Source organism: Diceros bicornis, chromosome 4 (genome assembly GCF_020826845.1).
Source record: "Diceros bicornis minor isolate mBicDic1 chromosome 4, mDicBic1.mat.cur, whole genome shotgun sequence".
In the NCBI taxonomy this organism is placed as follows: domain Eukaryota; kingdom Metazoa; phylum Chordata; class Mammalia; order Perissodactyla; family Rhinocerotidae; genus Diceros; species Diceros bicornis.
Window position 1 is genome coordinate 52,347,345 of NC_080743.1, and position 15,553 is coordinate 52,362,897.

A 15,553-nucleotide genomic window follows, 5' to 3' on the forward strand; every position below is an offset into this window, starting at 1 on the left:
ACAAGAGGCACCCCTGTTGCTTATGGAGAGGTCTCACAGAAAGTGCTCAGTGAGTGGCAGGGGAGGCGTAGCCCTGACAAGTGCCATCAGACCTTGGGGTATTTAGTTGTCTTCTCCTCCCTCTAGTCTCTCTTGTACTTCCCTTGGCTTCCCCCAATCCCAGCTAAGACTCAGCCTTACTGGCTCAGGCTCTCGCTTTCCTGCTCACTTTCCACAGAGGCCTGAGCAGGAAAGCAAGCTCCATACCAGATATTTTGGCCAGGGATAGTTTCTTCGCCTGTTCGGGCTGCTGTAACAAAAATATCTCAGACCCAGTGACGTATGCAGAACAGAAATTTATTTCTCAGAGTTCTGGAGGCCGAAAAGTCCAAAATCAAGGCTCTGGCACATTCGATGGCTGGTGAGAGCCCCCTTCCTGGTTCACAGAGGCCGTCTTCTCGCTCTGTCCTCACATGGCGGCAAGAGCAAGGGAGCTCTGTGGGGTCTCTTTTATAAGGACACTAATCCCATTCATGAGGGATCTGCCTCCCAAAGGCCCCACCTCCAAACACCATCACGTTGGGGATTAGGTTTCTATATATGAATCTGGGGGAACACAACCTATCATTCTCTCACACATACTGTTAATGCTCTTTGTTGTATCCTCACTCTCCTCCTCCTGGAATTCTTCCCTGGTGTTTCACAGGTCATCTGTTGCTCACCACAGCTTTTCTCCTTCTTCTTGTATTTCCAATTTTTTTTCAATTTCAACTGACCAGAATAGTAATTAGAATGTTATATTCAATGTCTCCAAATCCCTATTTATTCATTAGTTCAATTAGATAAATAAATACTTATACGTATTTGTATTTATATTATATATCATATACGTGATGTGTATTTGGTGTGTACATCATATATAGGGTACACATATGAAATATATATTTATGCAAGGTTTGTAAATTCCCCTCTTTCACTTCCCCAGTTTTCTTCTCTCGTAAGTTTTTCCTTCAACTCTGGTTTTGTGTGATCTCTACAATCTCTTCCCTCCCAATAGGACAACCTCTGTCCATGTGATTTCCTTGACTTTGTCTTCTCTGCTGAGGCACTGTTTGTCTTTATCAATTCTATTTTTCTAGATTTTATTTGGCAACTGGGAGCATGTTTGCCTCCTGGCAATCTTATCAATACTGGGTAGTTTAAGAAAGATCAACAACAAAGAAAATATCAAAGAGTCTGTCTGGACTTTCAGATGGCCGTTCTTGTTCCAGCCACTTTCCTTATTCAATGTCCCTCTTGGGTGGAGGAGTAAATCACAGTAAGATCAGGAATAACAGTGGATCCTATTGGCTGTGGTTTTGTTTTCAGAGCTGGGTTTGACTGCTACTCTCAGAATGAAGAACCCTCCCTCAGAACCTCTGAAGGGTGATGCTCTTGAGGGCTCGGCTGCCAACAAGCATGGGTGTCAAGTCATCGGCCACGGTAACACCTCAAGCGTCATGAAACAGAGGATTCTCCAAAGAAAAGCACGGCTCAGCAAATGGAGACTAGCGTGCAGATTCCCTGGCCTTCAAGCTTAGGGTCCAGAGGTAATCACATCTGTGGTTCTTAGATGCACTTATTCCTGCTTGCTCTCTATCTAAGGTTATAGTTCAATCTCCCACTCTTTTTCTCTTCTTTGTGTGTTCAGCCCAACAACTGATGCTACCTCTGTCTGGTCTTACCTCTGTTTTCCATGGCGGCTGCCACTCTGCCAGGCCCTTCCATCTCTATCTCCTGTTTGCAGTCTGAACTCTGCTGTGTTCCCACTGCTACAGTCCTGATATTCACTCTCGCCTTTCCTCTTAGCCACGGGGAAGCCTGTCCCCATGGTCCTCCTCATCACAAGAGCATCATTTAGCCACTGATCACATTGCACTCTGTCTGAAATCACACACTCTCTTGGCTTCTTGGCCTTCCCTTCCCAGCTTCCCCAACTCCACTGCCTGTTTCTTCTGGGAACATTGTCTTAATGCATCACTTGCACACGGGTCCTCCTCCTGGGCCTCTTTTAGGGAACCCGACCTAGGACAACCCTTAACCCAGGACTTCTCCATGTCAATAAGAAGTGTTAAAACTGAGGAGAGAGAGCCCCATTAAAAAACCTAAATGAGAACCTGGGTCACTGGTGGGAGTGCTGGACTGGCCTGGAGTGAGGTTTCTCATCAGCCCCAGATGTGCAGGCCTGTGCTCATCTGCATGGGGCTTCCAGGGACTCAGTGTCCCCACCTCAGGACCTCACTGGAGCTGGCATTATTACCGCCATGTAACAAGCACAGGTGAAATGTAATTTAAAATGAATGCCTTGACCTCACACCTCGAGATTCTCATTTAAATGGTCTGGGGTGGGTTTTGGGCTTCAGTATTTTTAAAAAGCTCCCCAGTGACTCTCTACACAGCGAGAGATGAGAGGAGCCATTTGTCTCCTATGATCTCAGGTTCCACATAGAAATGTCCCAAACGTTTCACCACTTCCTTGAAATGGCTGAGTATCCATCAGCCGCTGATAGAATTTGTAGAGCCAAGGTGACCCAGCCAAGGTGACCTACCTGTTGACACCTGCAGCTTGGAGCCTTTCCTCTCACATTCCCCCAAATGTGTGGAAAGGGCCTGAGGCCTGGGTTCTAGTCCTAGGGTTGTCAGTAACAGGTCACATGGCTTTGGTGAGTCCTTAGCCCCTTGGCACCGCAGCTGCTCTTCTGTGAAAGGTGGAACTGGGTTTGGATCTATTCTGAGGTTCCTGTAGGCTCTCCCATTCCAGGACTCTTCCCATAGCCTGCCCCTCATCCTCAGAGGACTGGGACATAGAGAAAAAGAGGGTGTGTTTCTCTACCAATGGTCCTCCCCTTCCGACAGCAGTCTGTTTCTGAATGTGCGTGATGGAGGCTGAGAACGTTCCTCCCGGGGAGGTGTGAGAAGCCATCACTTTGCTCCAGAGGAAGGGGATTCAGGAGTGAAGCGGCTGCTGAGGAAAGGGTGGTAGGGATCTGGCTAAGGCTCTGCAGCAGCTCTGAGCTGGGATGTCACCAGCCTCCTGGTGAGGTGAGGACAGGGGTCCCTAGCTCCTGCACCACAGACTGGATGGAAGTTTAGGGAGGTTTTTCTTCTAACTTGTGGATCTCACTTTCCCCTTCAGCCAGCCTGCAGCTCCCCGCTTCAGCTCTTCCTCCCAATAGGAGCTCAGCTTGCTCTTGGCCTCTGTCACCAGGTAGCCATCCCTGCAGGCTCAGCTATCAGCAGGACCTGACAAGGACTCACACTGACCTTTTTTCCTCTCTCTCTCAGATACCAAGTACTTGTGGAACGAAGAAAAGAAGAAACCCCATTATGAAAAGTCGCTTTTCCACTTGATGAAAAAAATATAAACCAGCAAATCAAGTTAAAGCCCCCAAGAAAACTCTAGAGGGTCCTTGGCTTAGAATGAACCTCACAACCAGACACCACTCTCCAAGATTTTTACTCCAACAGCCTGGTTTGATGGGAGACATCCCAGCCCTTCAGCCTCCAATTGTGATAAATCGCTAAGGAGACCAATGCCTAGATCCACACACAGTTCTGAGAGACCTTAACGCTTGCTCCTCTCAATTCCCGTGCTGTCCCTAACCGGAATCGGGAACAACTGGAAAAAGACAACATGGCAAACCGGATATTCTTTGCCACCAGCAGGGCTGTGCTAGGAGCAGACAGCGTTAACCATGCAGTGTTCTGAATTTCATCATGAGGTCGTTATCAGACACCTGCAGAATTGAGACCATTGACCAAGACAAGTGGCCTGTCTTCCAACAGTCAATGCCACCACAAATAAGACAAGAAAAAGAAGAGATATTTTGGGTTCCAAAGGACTGAAAAGATTATGTTGTTATATTTCTTTGGTCTGTTTGAACCAAAAACATCTCCCACCTTTTTGTGGTTGTCTGTGGTGGTGGTGACGTTGCCTTGTTTGGAGAGGAAAGGTCAGTCGTCTGGCTCAATGGTCTACGTTCTGAAGTTGTCTGACCGTTTCCTCGTGATTAAATTCAGGCTCACCATTTCTCCAAGAATGCTATATAGTCAGTTAATGCTGTGTGCTTCCTAGCGTAGCCCACCTGGAGACCAAGAATGTCCAGCTTATCCACCACCATTACTGAGACCAGCATTGGTCGCTTTGATATGGAGGGGCCTACAAGATCTGTTCATTGTAAAGACACATCTTTTTCTTTCTGCCGTTAGTAATTTGGTGAGTGGTACTTTGAGACTATGAATACCCTCTTCTCAACGATCTTTCCCTAGAAATTTTACCATCCATTAATGATCCCTGCTGTTATGTCAATTATCATATTCGTGTTTATACGTTGGGAATTTTCTAATTCAGTCATTCATGTAAACTTGTAGTTGCTGGCATTGTGCTGTGGAAAAGGACATTCCTCCCCCCTTCCGTTTCATTAAAATTTCTGTTTTAACTATGACTGTGGACTTGTGGATTTTTTACGTTCAATGCTATAATGGTTATTTTCATGATTGATTTTAGTGGATGTGGATAAATTAATGTAAATATTCCTGTTTCTCCTATTCATATTTATATGCTAAAGCCTCCCATATCCTTAGGCTCTACTTACCCTGTGTAGTAGACTTCATTTGCTCTGTCTCTTTCTCCGTGTGTCTTGTTTTCTTTGTGTGTGCGTGTATGGGTGTGTCTGTATGAGTTTTGTTTGGCATTTAGGAAGGATTGCATAGATAGTGTTTAACATTGCCCGAAAATTATTTTGACATCTTCAGTTCCTTATGAACTTGTCAGACTTCTCATATTTGTTTTATATGTTTTAAATGATATCTCTCAACTTCAAACTTTTGACATTATTCTATTTTTCTCTTTTCTTCCATCTTTTCCTGCCACTTCTTATTGTATTATTTCAACTTGGTTAAACATATAGCATTTACATACTATGTTTCCCATCTTGTCCATTCCTAGATTTTTGTTTTACATATACAATTAAATATATTCAATGATGACCAGCTGTTTAAAAGTCAAAATTTCCCCAGTCATCTCTTTCTGGCTGGAGTTCATCCTTGAAAGACTCCTCGTGATGCAATCCAGGACTCCCTGAGTGTTGCATATTTGATACTCATGTTCTTCTGCCGTGATGCACGGACGGCTTGACTGAATATAAAGTACTTGCCCACAATGACTGTTAATGGAGTTTTAAAAAAATATTGTCTTGCTCTGTGTGTTCTGTGGAGATGTAGAATGTAAATTGACTTTCTCTCCATTGTATGTGAATTGGCTTTTGTGGGCGGGGTGGGGGCAGGTCTGGAACTTCATAGGACTTTTTTTTCTTTTTCTTTAGAATCTGTTAGTTCTAGAAGGCTATGTCTTAGTGTTGACCATTCCAGTGTATTTCTCCCAGGTCTCTATGACTTTCTCTCTGGTCCATTCTCTGTACCTCGTATTCATTTCTGTTCTATCTGATGCTTTCACTTCTTTATTCAATATCTCATATAATTTTAGACAAATATGTTGCCCTTATGAACCTTCCCATTTAGGCTCTTTCTCAGAGAACTTTTTGTTTCTTTGATTTTTTCCTAAATTCTTCCTATTCTAACTTCTCATTTCCTGTTTCTTGTCCACTTCTGATTTGAGTTGCACATTTCTTATGTTAGTTTTGTTTTTTTCATATACACAAATGCTTTGTTCTGAACATTTAATTTCAGCCCCACACCCCCCTCCAGAGAGGGGAGAGGGACTGGAAATGTTGTTAATAGTTGATCCTGCCTACATGAGGAAGCCTCTAAAAAAATCCCGATAGTAGGGGCGTTCAGAGGGCTTCCGGTTTGGTGAACATATCCGCACGGGGAGGGTGACGTACCTTGACTCCACGAGGACAGAGCTCCTCTACTCGGGATCCTTCCAGAGCTCACCCTGTGGACATCTTCATCTGGCTGTTCATCAGTTAACCAAACCTGAGGAGGAGCGGATTGTGGGAACTTCTGCTTTGTAACCAAGTCGGACAGAAGTTACTCATAACCTGGATACCTACTACATGCAATTGGCATGTGAAGTTAGGTGGGAACATTCTTGTGGGACTGAGCCCTTAATCTGTGGGATTTGACACTATCTCCAGGTAGACAGTGTCAGAATGGAGTGAAGTTGTAGGACACCTACCTGGTGTCCTGGAGAAGTGCTTGGCGTGGGGGAAAAGACCCACACATTTGGTGACCAGAAGGGTCAGAAGTGAAGTGTTTTGTGCGAGGAATGAAGGAGACACACAGGAAAGAAACAACTGGGTTTTTCTTTGACAACTCTCTATGTTAATTCCTAGCCCTTTTAAATACATGTTGAGAAATTCAGCCACCGTTATCCTAGGTAGACCTGTACTCTCTACCATTCTTTTTCAAATGCAGAATTTCTATAGTACACAAACATAGAATTTTATACCGGAACGTCCCCATCGTCATCGACCAGCTTCAACAATTATCAACTTATGGCTGAACTTATTTTACTACAATCCCGCTTATGTACCTTTTCCTATATTATTTAAAGCAAATCCCACACATCCTGTTTCATCTGTAATTATAACAGAATGTTTCCCTAAATGAAGACTCTCTTTGAAAGTATTATCATAATAACATTATGATTATTCATTAATTAATTTAAAATCTTGACTATCATGAAATCGACAGTGTTCAAGTTACCCATTGTTGTTTTTAAGTTGGTTTCTTTGAATCAGGATCCAAATAAAATTCACAAACTATGATCAGTTGGATATGTCTTTAAGTTTCTTGCGTATATAGGTTCTTCCTCATTTTTCTCTCTCTCTGTTGCTTGCTCTCTCCTTCGCTTGCTCTTTTCCTCTCACTCTTATTCTCTCCTCTTTTGTCAATTATTTGAGATGAAACTGAGTTGTTTGTTCTGTAGCATTGCCACAGTCTGAATGTGGCTGATTTTGTACTCGGGTATACTGTAACACGTTCCTCTGTCCTCCATACTTCCTCCCAGTGGGTGGTAGAGTCTAGAGCAGTGCTGTCTAATAGAAAGAAAATGCAAGCCATGTGTGTAATTTCAAAATTTGAGTAGCCACATTGGAAACTAAAAAGTATGAGCACACAACAATACAAAATACTCATCTTCTACATTGCTACTATTAAGGGAAATAGTTCTACCAAAGTTTTAAAGTTGTGTTTAATAAAAACATATTTGACATCTTCAATTTTTAAGTTTACATTTAAATAAGTTATAAATGAAATAAAATTAAAATTCACTTCCTCTGTACCACTAGCCACATTCCAAGTATTCAGTAGCTATGTGTTTCTAGCAGCTACTGTATTGGACCTGGAAGACGTAGAGACTGATCAGATCCATGTTTGATATGTTGGCAAGACTTCCATAAAGAGTGGTATGTGCTCCACCAGGAGGCACACCATGTCCTGTGTTTCTTCTGATGGTGTTAGCAGCCCTTTATGTTCAAAGCCCAGCTCCATTAATCGATTACGTGGAGCAAAATGGTGATATTCCATCGTCATGGGACATTATTACCTGGGACACTTGTAGAAAGAGAAACTTCCCCTAAATACAATTTAGTTATTTAACGGCACAGTGTGTAAGGAAAATTGTAGCTACATGAGCTGATCCCATAGCGTCCTCTGTGGTCATCAACTAATTTCTTTTCTTTTTCTTTTTTTTCCCTCTGTTAATATGAACTCCAGGATTCAGACACATGGAAGTAGTTCAGTCCATTGCAATATGGTCTTTACTGATGCTCCAGTTATTGTCCCTTTCTGCAATAACATGTGTTCGAGCTGGCTCCTGAATCCTGTCAATAATATGTTAATGACCTCTGAGACCTTTCTTGATATCAGTATGACAAGATATTTTGTCTCACCTTGAATATTTACTGCTCCTGATCTGGACTCAGCCATTTCTCTGAGAAACTCTGGTTTCTTTTTGCTCAAAATGGTATTCCTGGATCAAACTGTGTATCCTAGAGGTATGCACTGCCATTGGTTAATTTCCAGTGGACAGAGCTAGGAAATGCATATTCATGTTCATATGTATTCATGTGTTCACATATATTCACAAATACTACCAATTTAAATTTGGAACTACAGAGTTTTTTGGGGGTTTTGTTTTTTATATTTTTTTCTTTTTTTGCTGAAGAAGATTCGCCCTGAGCTAACATCTGTTGCCAATCTTCTTCTTTTTGCACGTGAGCTGCCGCCACAGTTGGCCACTGACAGATGAGTGGTGTAGGTCTGCGTCCGGGAAACTGAACCTGGGCCGCTGAAGCACAGCACGTGGAACTTAACTACTAGGCCACTGGTGCTGGCCCTACAGGAGATTTTTTTTAACGTCTATCTTTCATCTGAATCTGCTTTCTCTAACACCAAGCATTTTTTGTTTTAAAGGACACGGGGAGAAATAGAATTAGAATATCCCGCAATGGCTCATTTGCTTTTTCCTCTCATTATAGAAACAAAAAAGTAAAGATAATAGCAACAACACCACTAATAACACAACGAGGAAAGTGGATTTTGGTTTTGTTACTGTCTGGGGGTATAGGTAAATCACTGTGTTTTCAAGTCTCTTGGAATAGTTCTAATCCGTAGGGTTGTTCTACCACAGGGATACACAGTTAGGTTCATTTGTTACATTGTGTTTTCAATGTCTAGAGGTGAAAGTTTTAAAATTTCACTTAGTTCTATAATTATGTAAAAATGGATATGGTTTGCAACTCAAATCTAACGAAATAAGGTATATTCAAAATAGTCTAGCCTTGACTGTGAAGATCTGCAAATGTCTCAAGGGTCAGACCAAAGAGCTTTTTTTTATGGGGAGGGGTAAGTAAGGGGAGAAGAGCCAAGAAGATCCAAGTGTGAAGTAAGATAAAAGGGTGGTTTGGTTGGACAGCAGATCAGGGAACGTGTTACCCTGGGGCCAGCCTACTCTCAGGTCAGGCTGAGGGTGGGTCAAAATTCCTGGGCCTGGAGGCAGGAGAGAAACTTAACCAGAGTTGGTTTAACAACCATTTTGTTCTAATTGTTTAGTAGGCTCAAGCGGTTCAACTAAACACGTATGAGGCAAAGAATGGAGATGGGAGGGGCTGTGTCTGGCCTTCTGATAAGTAGACAAGGAAGGCATCCATGCATGTCATCTAAGTCATACGGGAAAGGGTAGTTCTTGGCAGTCAGCCATACTGACTAGGAGACAAAGGGTGGCAGGATTTCTTAACCTGTCCTATTTTTCAGGATCACCAGGCTCAGGCAAAACTTGACCTTATCAGAGCCCAGTGCCTGGCACATAGTAAATACTGTACGTGAACTCTTGTCAGTCCTTCCCTCAGCGTTTTCATCATCTCCCTCATTCTCTCTGCATATCCTTTTATGGTGTGGACAGACCATTATGTATTGAAACACTTCCCAGTCGATGGACATGAAATTGGTTTCAATGCTTATGGTTACAAGTAATGCTGGAGGGGACACCCTTACACATATCTCCCTCATCACTTGTACTCTTCTCTACGATAGATTCCTTGCAATGGAATTGCCTGATCAAAGTACTTGTGTATTTCTAATTTTGCTAACTTACTCCTCAGTGCCCTACAAAGAAGTGGTACCAAGTCATGGTCTCACCATCTGTGAGAATGTTCTTTTCTCCAACCTCTTGCCAACATGCATAGTCCCAGGACCTGCCATTTATTTTGCCAACAATTAACCTCTGTTGGGAGATTTGCCCATAGGAGTTACCATTTAATTGGAATCTGGGCAATTAGCCCAACTAACTGGCATCCTGGAAAAGCTGAAACCAGGATTTCTTTTTTCTCTGTTGTCTTCTATTTCCATCTTCTCTATTCTCTTGGATAATCTGGCAGCCAATAGCAGTGCAAACTCACCACTCTTGTTGGGGATGATACTGTTTGTTGGCTTCACATGTCGTTCTGGATTTTGTGGGTGAGGGACTGATTCACAGGAGAGACTTGAGGTTTTGCTAACCTGAGTTCCTCCTAGACAGAGCCCAGTGAACTGAAACCATCCACCCAGTGGAGTCAGGCCCCCACGACTGGGCACGAGAAAAATAAAAATCAGAAAGCAAGGCCTTCAAATTTAAAAAGTTTTGGTAAATTGGGACTTTCAACAACGGATCTTTTCCCTATTTTTCATAAGAACAGGCAGAGGGGTTGCATTGTTGGGACTTTCATTTATTTGGGGAAATTTAATCACACTGGAGGCTTCTGTTGTGATGGAAGAATTTTGTCTGTGCCAGTAAGTGGTACTTTCTTTAAAGTCTTGTTAGGTGAGCTCCAGTGTACAAGGAGAGAGCATAAATTCGACATAGGACGTAGAAATAGATGATGACTTCTCAGATAATGTTAATTTAGAGTTAAGCATTGCTCCTTGTTTATTTTTTCAGAGGTTTGGGTGAAGAGCCATTCCTTGAGTGTTTGAAATGCCTTTCGCAGTGTTCCTCAAGATGCACAGGATCAGGACAAGTCACATGAAGGTGCATACAGGACTTTCCCTGCGGTTGCAGATTTTGTTGCTCCTGCAGCCTTCAGATTACGTGTATCTGACGAGAGAAACTCAGTCAAGTAGAGAGAGGCATCTGTGGTAGTTTTCTCGTGCTGTGTAACAAATTACCACAAATGGAGCCATTTAAAACAATGCCCGTTTATTATCTTGGACTCTGTAGGTCAGAATCTGGGATGACATGCCTGGATTCTCTGCTGAGGGTTTCAGGGCTGAAATCAAGGTGTTGGCTGGCTGCATTCTCATCTGGACTCAGGGTCCTTTTCCAAGGTCATTCCTGCATTGGCAGAATTCAGTTCCTTGCAGTTGAAGGATTGAGGTCCCCCGTTTCCTTGCTGGCTGTCAGCCAGGAGCCATTCTCTGCTTCCACAGACTGTCTGCATTCTTTCTCAGGGGGCTTTCTCCATTCTCAAATCACCTCTGCTCTAATGTTGCATTGAGTCCTTCTCATGCTCTGAATGTCTCTGGCTTTGTCTTCTTCTACCACCCAGAGGACGCTCTCTGTATTTAAGGACTCACGTGATTCGATCTGGCCCATCCAGATAATCTCCCCATCCTCTAGTCAACTCTACCGTGTAACATCCTAATCACAGGAGTGATGTCTCATTTTATTCACAGGTTCTGGGATTAGGGTGAGACATATCTGGGAGGCCACTTTAGAAATTCTGCCTACCACAATGCGCCCTTTGGCTCCAAAGATCCCAAATACAAAACATATTCACACCTTCTTAAAGATCCCGAAGTCTCATCCCCTGACAGCATTAGTTCAAATTCTTTTTTTGTGTGTGAGGAAGATCAGCCCTGAGCTAACATCCTTGCTAATCCTCCTCTTTTTGCTGAGGAAGACCGGCTCTGAGCTAACATCTATTGCCACTCCTCCTCCTTTTTTTTCCCCCAAAGCCCCAGTAGATAGTTGTATGTCATAGTTGCACATCCTTCTAGTTGCTGCACATGGGACGTGGCCTCAACATGGCCGGAGAAGTAGGGCGGCGGTGCGCGCCCGGGACCCGTACCCGGGTCGCCAGTAGCAGAGCACGCACACTTAACCGCTAAGCCACGGGGCTGGCCTCAGTTCAAATTCTATATCAGGTGCTGCTGAGGCTCCTTGAGTGTAATCCATTAAGTACAGCTCCTGGGTAGTACAATTCCTCTCCATCTTGAGATCTGTCCTCAACAGACAATTGATGGGACAGGCACTGGGTAAAAATTATAGACATTCCAGTTCAAAAAGGGAGAAAAAGGAAGGTAAAAATGAGTCATTGACCCCAAAGAGTTTTGAAATCAAGGTGGGCAAGCATTAGCAGGAGTTCCTTGCTTAGGTTTCAAGGCCTGGGATAATCCTCTTGGCTTGAGGGCTGTGATATCCCGTCTTTATGTCCTGATATTGTTAATTTCTCTCTCTCTTTCTCTTTTCCTCCATCCTTCTCTTTCTTTTCTTTGATGAGTGTTGCTAGAGGTACATCAAGTTTATCAATCTTTTTGAAGAACTGCCTTCTGCTTTTGTTGATTTTCTTTCTTGATTCTTTGTTTTCTACTTTATGTATTCCAGTGCCTTGCTTTGTTATCTACCTCCTCCTACTTACTTTGGCATAGTGCACTTTACTTTTCCCATCTTCTCAAAATGATAGCTCTGAATATTGATCTAGTTCCTTTCTTCTTTTCTAATACAAGTATTTGGAGACAGAAACATCCCTCTAAGGACTTCTTCAGCCTCATCCTATCAGTTTTGATATATTGCTTTTCAATCATCTCTCCGTTCAAAAGAGTTTCTAATTTCCAATGTCACTTCTTCTTTGACCTATAGGTTTTTTACAAACGTGTTGCTTAACTTCAAAATATTTGGCAATTCTTCAGATATCTTTTTATTGTTAATTTCTAATGTAATTCTCTTATGGTCAAAGAACATACTCAGAGTCTTAGTCTTTCATATTTTTGAGGCACATTTTATAATTGAGCCTATAGTCTGTCTTAGTGAATGTTCCACGTGAACTTGAAAAGAGTGTGTATCCACAGTTGTTGAGTGTAGTGTTCCATGAATCTCAATGTTGTTCCAATCTTTTAGAGCATCACAAATGTTTATTTTTGGTCTTCCCTTTTGGAATGAGAATGTGTGTCCTATGCCTGTCCCATCATTGTGTTTTGGAAGCACATAACTTGTCTAGTTTCACAGGTTCACAGCTGGAAAGGAATTTTGTCTCCAGATGAACTGTAGCTCTAGTCTCACCCACACAGGATTTAAATGGTGCTTAGATGAGACTTTGGACTTTAGACTTTAGAGCTGATGCTGGAATGAGTGAAGACCTTTTGGGCTGTTGGGATGGAATGAGTGTATTTTTCATACCATAGGGACGTGAATTTTAGGGGGCCAAGGGCAGAATGCTATGGACTGAAATTTTGTGTCTCCCCTCAAAATTCATATCTTGAATGCTTAACCCCAAATGTGATGGCATTTGGAGATGGGGCCTTTGTGAGGGAGGTAATAAGGGTTAGATGATGTCGTGAGGATGGGGCTCTCATGATGGGACCAGTGCTTTTCAAAGAAGAGACACCAGAAAGCTCTGTGTCTCTGTCTTTGTCTGCCTCCCCCACCATCCCATACCCACAAAGAGGTCGTGTGGGCACACAGTGAGAAAGTGCAATCTGCAAAATGGAAAAGAGCTCTCATTAGAACCTAACCATGCTGACGCCCTAATATCCGACTTCCAGCCTCTAGAACTATGAGAAAAGAAATTTCTGTGGTTTAAGTCAACCAGTCTGTGGTATTTTGTTATACTGCTTGAGCAGACTAAGACATTCTTGTTGCAGTATTTCTATTAAGTGAGTAGCCTCCAGCATGGCAGGTTGTTAGGCTCAGGTGCTCTTGTCAGCTCTCTGAGGATCACAGTTGGGTGGGACTCGCCTCAGGCACCCAATTGTTTCAGGCTTTGGAATGTGGGGCAAACCCCCTATATGGCTCTTTGAGAAGTACAAGTTCTGCAGCTGACAAGCCCCACTGCCCACAAGTCCACATGCACAGTCAACACAGTCCTGCCCCGTGCACGTGCCCCGACCCCCTGAAGTGGATGCAGTCTCTCCAAGGTGGGAGCCCCACACACTCCACCACCACCCCACACTCTCCACCTGCTCCTTGTGCATGCCCTGCCCCACTCGCCAGGCTGGGGAGAATCCAGGCAGCTCACTTAGCAGGCCCACAAGTTGCCCGAGGGCTTGTTGTTGGGTGGGGCCAGTCCCTAGGGTGGGCTGCCTGCCCTGGCTGAGCTGGATAAAATCAGTGCTCTAGTTGGTGGGGCAGACTCTGGGCTAGCAGACCACAGTGGCAACTTCAACAGCATCTGCCAGTGTCTGTGTCACCTCGCCCACACCAGCCCACAACAATGGCTGCCGCCAATGACCCAGGCCATGGAGAGGACTCACTGAGATGCACTCAGAGCCTATTAGGTGAGTCTCTTTTCACCAAAGCACTGTGCACCTTTCTTTCTGGTGATTTTAAGTTGCTTTCTGAAATGGGTGAGTTTGTGTGTGGGCCCTTTAAAAGCTGGCTTTAATTTCTTTGCGAACCAGTTTTACTGGTGGTATTCCCTAATGTTTTAGTAGCAAGCAAAGTCAGATATTACACCACTCGCCTCAATTGTGCTGGGTCCAAAAAATGCCTACAGCGGGGGCACTCCCCAGCTCAGGGCCCCCACTGCACCAGGGAAGGCTGCGTACCTTTGGGCTGCTCCCAGGTGGCCGCTAAGCACTGAGGCTTGTGAAGGTGGCGTTTTTTTCTCTCCAGAAGGGAATTTCTGCCTCTTCCACCTCGATTAGGATTGTCGTGTGTTGCAGGAGTTCCTCTCATCCAGTTTTCAGTTCTCTCTCAGGGGTAATTTTTCCAAGAGTAGTTGTAAATTGGCTGTGTCCGTGGGAGGAGGTGAGTTCAGAGACTGCCTACGCTATCTTGACCTGTATTTTCTTTAAATGGCCTATTTCATTCAGAATTTTCATTTATTCTATTCTCACTGATTCAGATTTTAGTCAGAATTTCTAGCTCTGGTGTCTCCATTGTACACTAAAGCCCCTGTTAGGCTGGCTTTGAAATTGAGTCTAGGAAATTTCATCTTTTCATCTCAGCCAGAAGGAGGAATCCTGTCCAGGGAATCCAGCTCTGTGGAGACCAGGAGTCCCTGAGCCACCTCCTCCCAGGCCTTTGAGACACTTGCAGATCTAACAGTCAAGGCTAGACTCGTCTGAATATACTTCATGTGGTTAGATTTGAGTTACAAACCATATCCATTTTTACATAATTATAAAACTAAATGAAATTTTAAAAATTTCACCTCTAGACATTGAAAGCATAATGTAACAGAAGAACCTGTGTATCCCTGTTGTAGAACAGCCATAGGATTAGAACTGTTCCAAGAGACTTCAAACACAATAATTTATGCATACCTCAAGATTGTAGCAAAACCAAAAGCCCCTTTTCTCAACTGTATTGTTAGTGGTATTGTTACTATTATCTTTATTCTTTCATTCATATAATATGGGGAAAAGCAAATGAGACACCATGAGATATTCTAATTCTATTTCTCCCCATGTCCTTAGAAGCAAAAACGGTTTGGTGTTAGAGAAAGGAGATTCAGACGAAAGATAGATGTTCAATAAAAACTCTACGGTTCTAAATTTGAATTGGCAGTGTTTGTGAATACATGTGAGTACCCGAATATATATGATCACAAATATGCATTCCCTAACTGTCCACTGGAAATAAATCAATGTCAATGAGTACCTCTAGGATATACATTTTAGTCTGAGAATACTGTTTCCCACAAAAAGAAACCAGAGATTCTTAGAGAAATGACTGAGTCCAGGTCAGAGGCAGCAAATATTCAAGATGAGACAGGAACACCTTGTATATTGATATCAGGAATGCTCCCAAAGACCATGAGTGTCTTATCAAAAGGATTAATGAGTCAACTTGAAGTCACCAGGTTCACTGCTGAAAGAGAGGATAATTGGAGCATTGGTAAGGACCATATTGCAATGGACTGAACTACTTCCA

At 43.2% G+C, this 15,553-nt stretch overlaps 1 protein-coding gene across 9 annotated transcripts in view; it reads left to right on the plus strand.

Annotated features, from left to right (window-relative positions):
- The window catches only part of LOC131404364 (neuroblastoma breakpoint family member 12-like), a 46,562-nt gene extending 42,843 nt beyond the window's left edge, over positions 1-3,719 (plus strand). For 8 of the 9 annotated variants that reach the window (XM_058538945.1, XM_058538944.1, XM_058538940.1 and 5 more), the window contains 2 exons: positions 1,348-1,568; positions 3,304-3,719. In XM_058538945.1, coding sequence (XP_058394928.1) covers positions 1,348-1,559 — 212 coding nt within the window. In that variant the 3' untranslated portion in view covers positions 1,560-1,568; positions 3,304-3,719. Of the gene's footprint in view, positions 1-1,347; positions 1,569-3,303 lie in introns of those variants that run through there. The other variant, XM_058538946.1, reaches the window with a different exon arrangement.
- Positions 3,720-15,553: the final 11,834 nt, after the last annotated feature.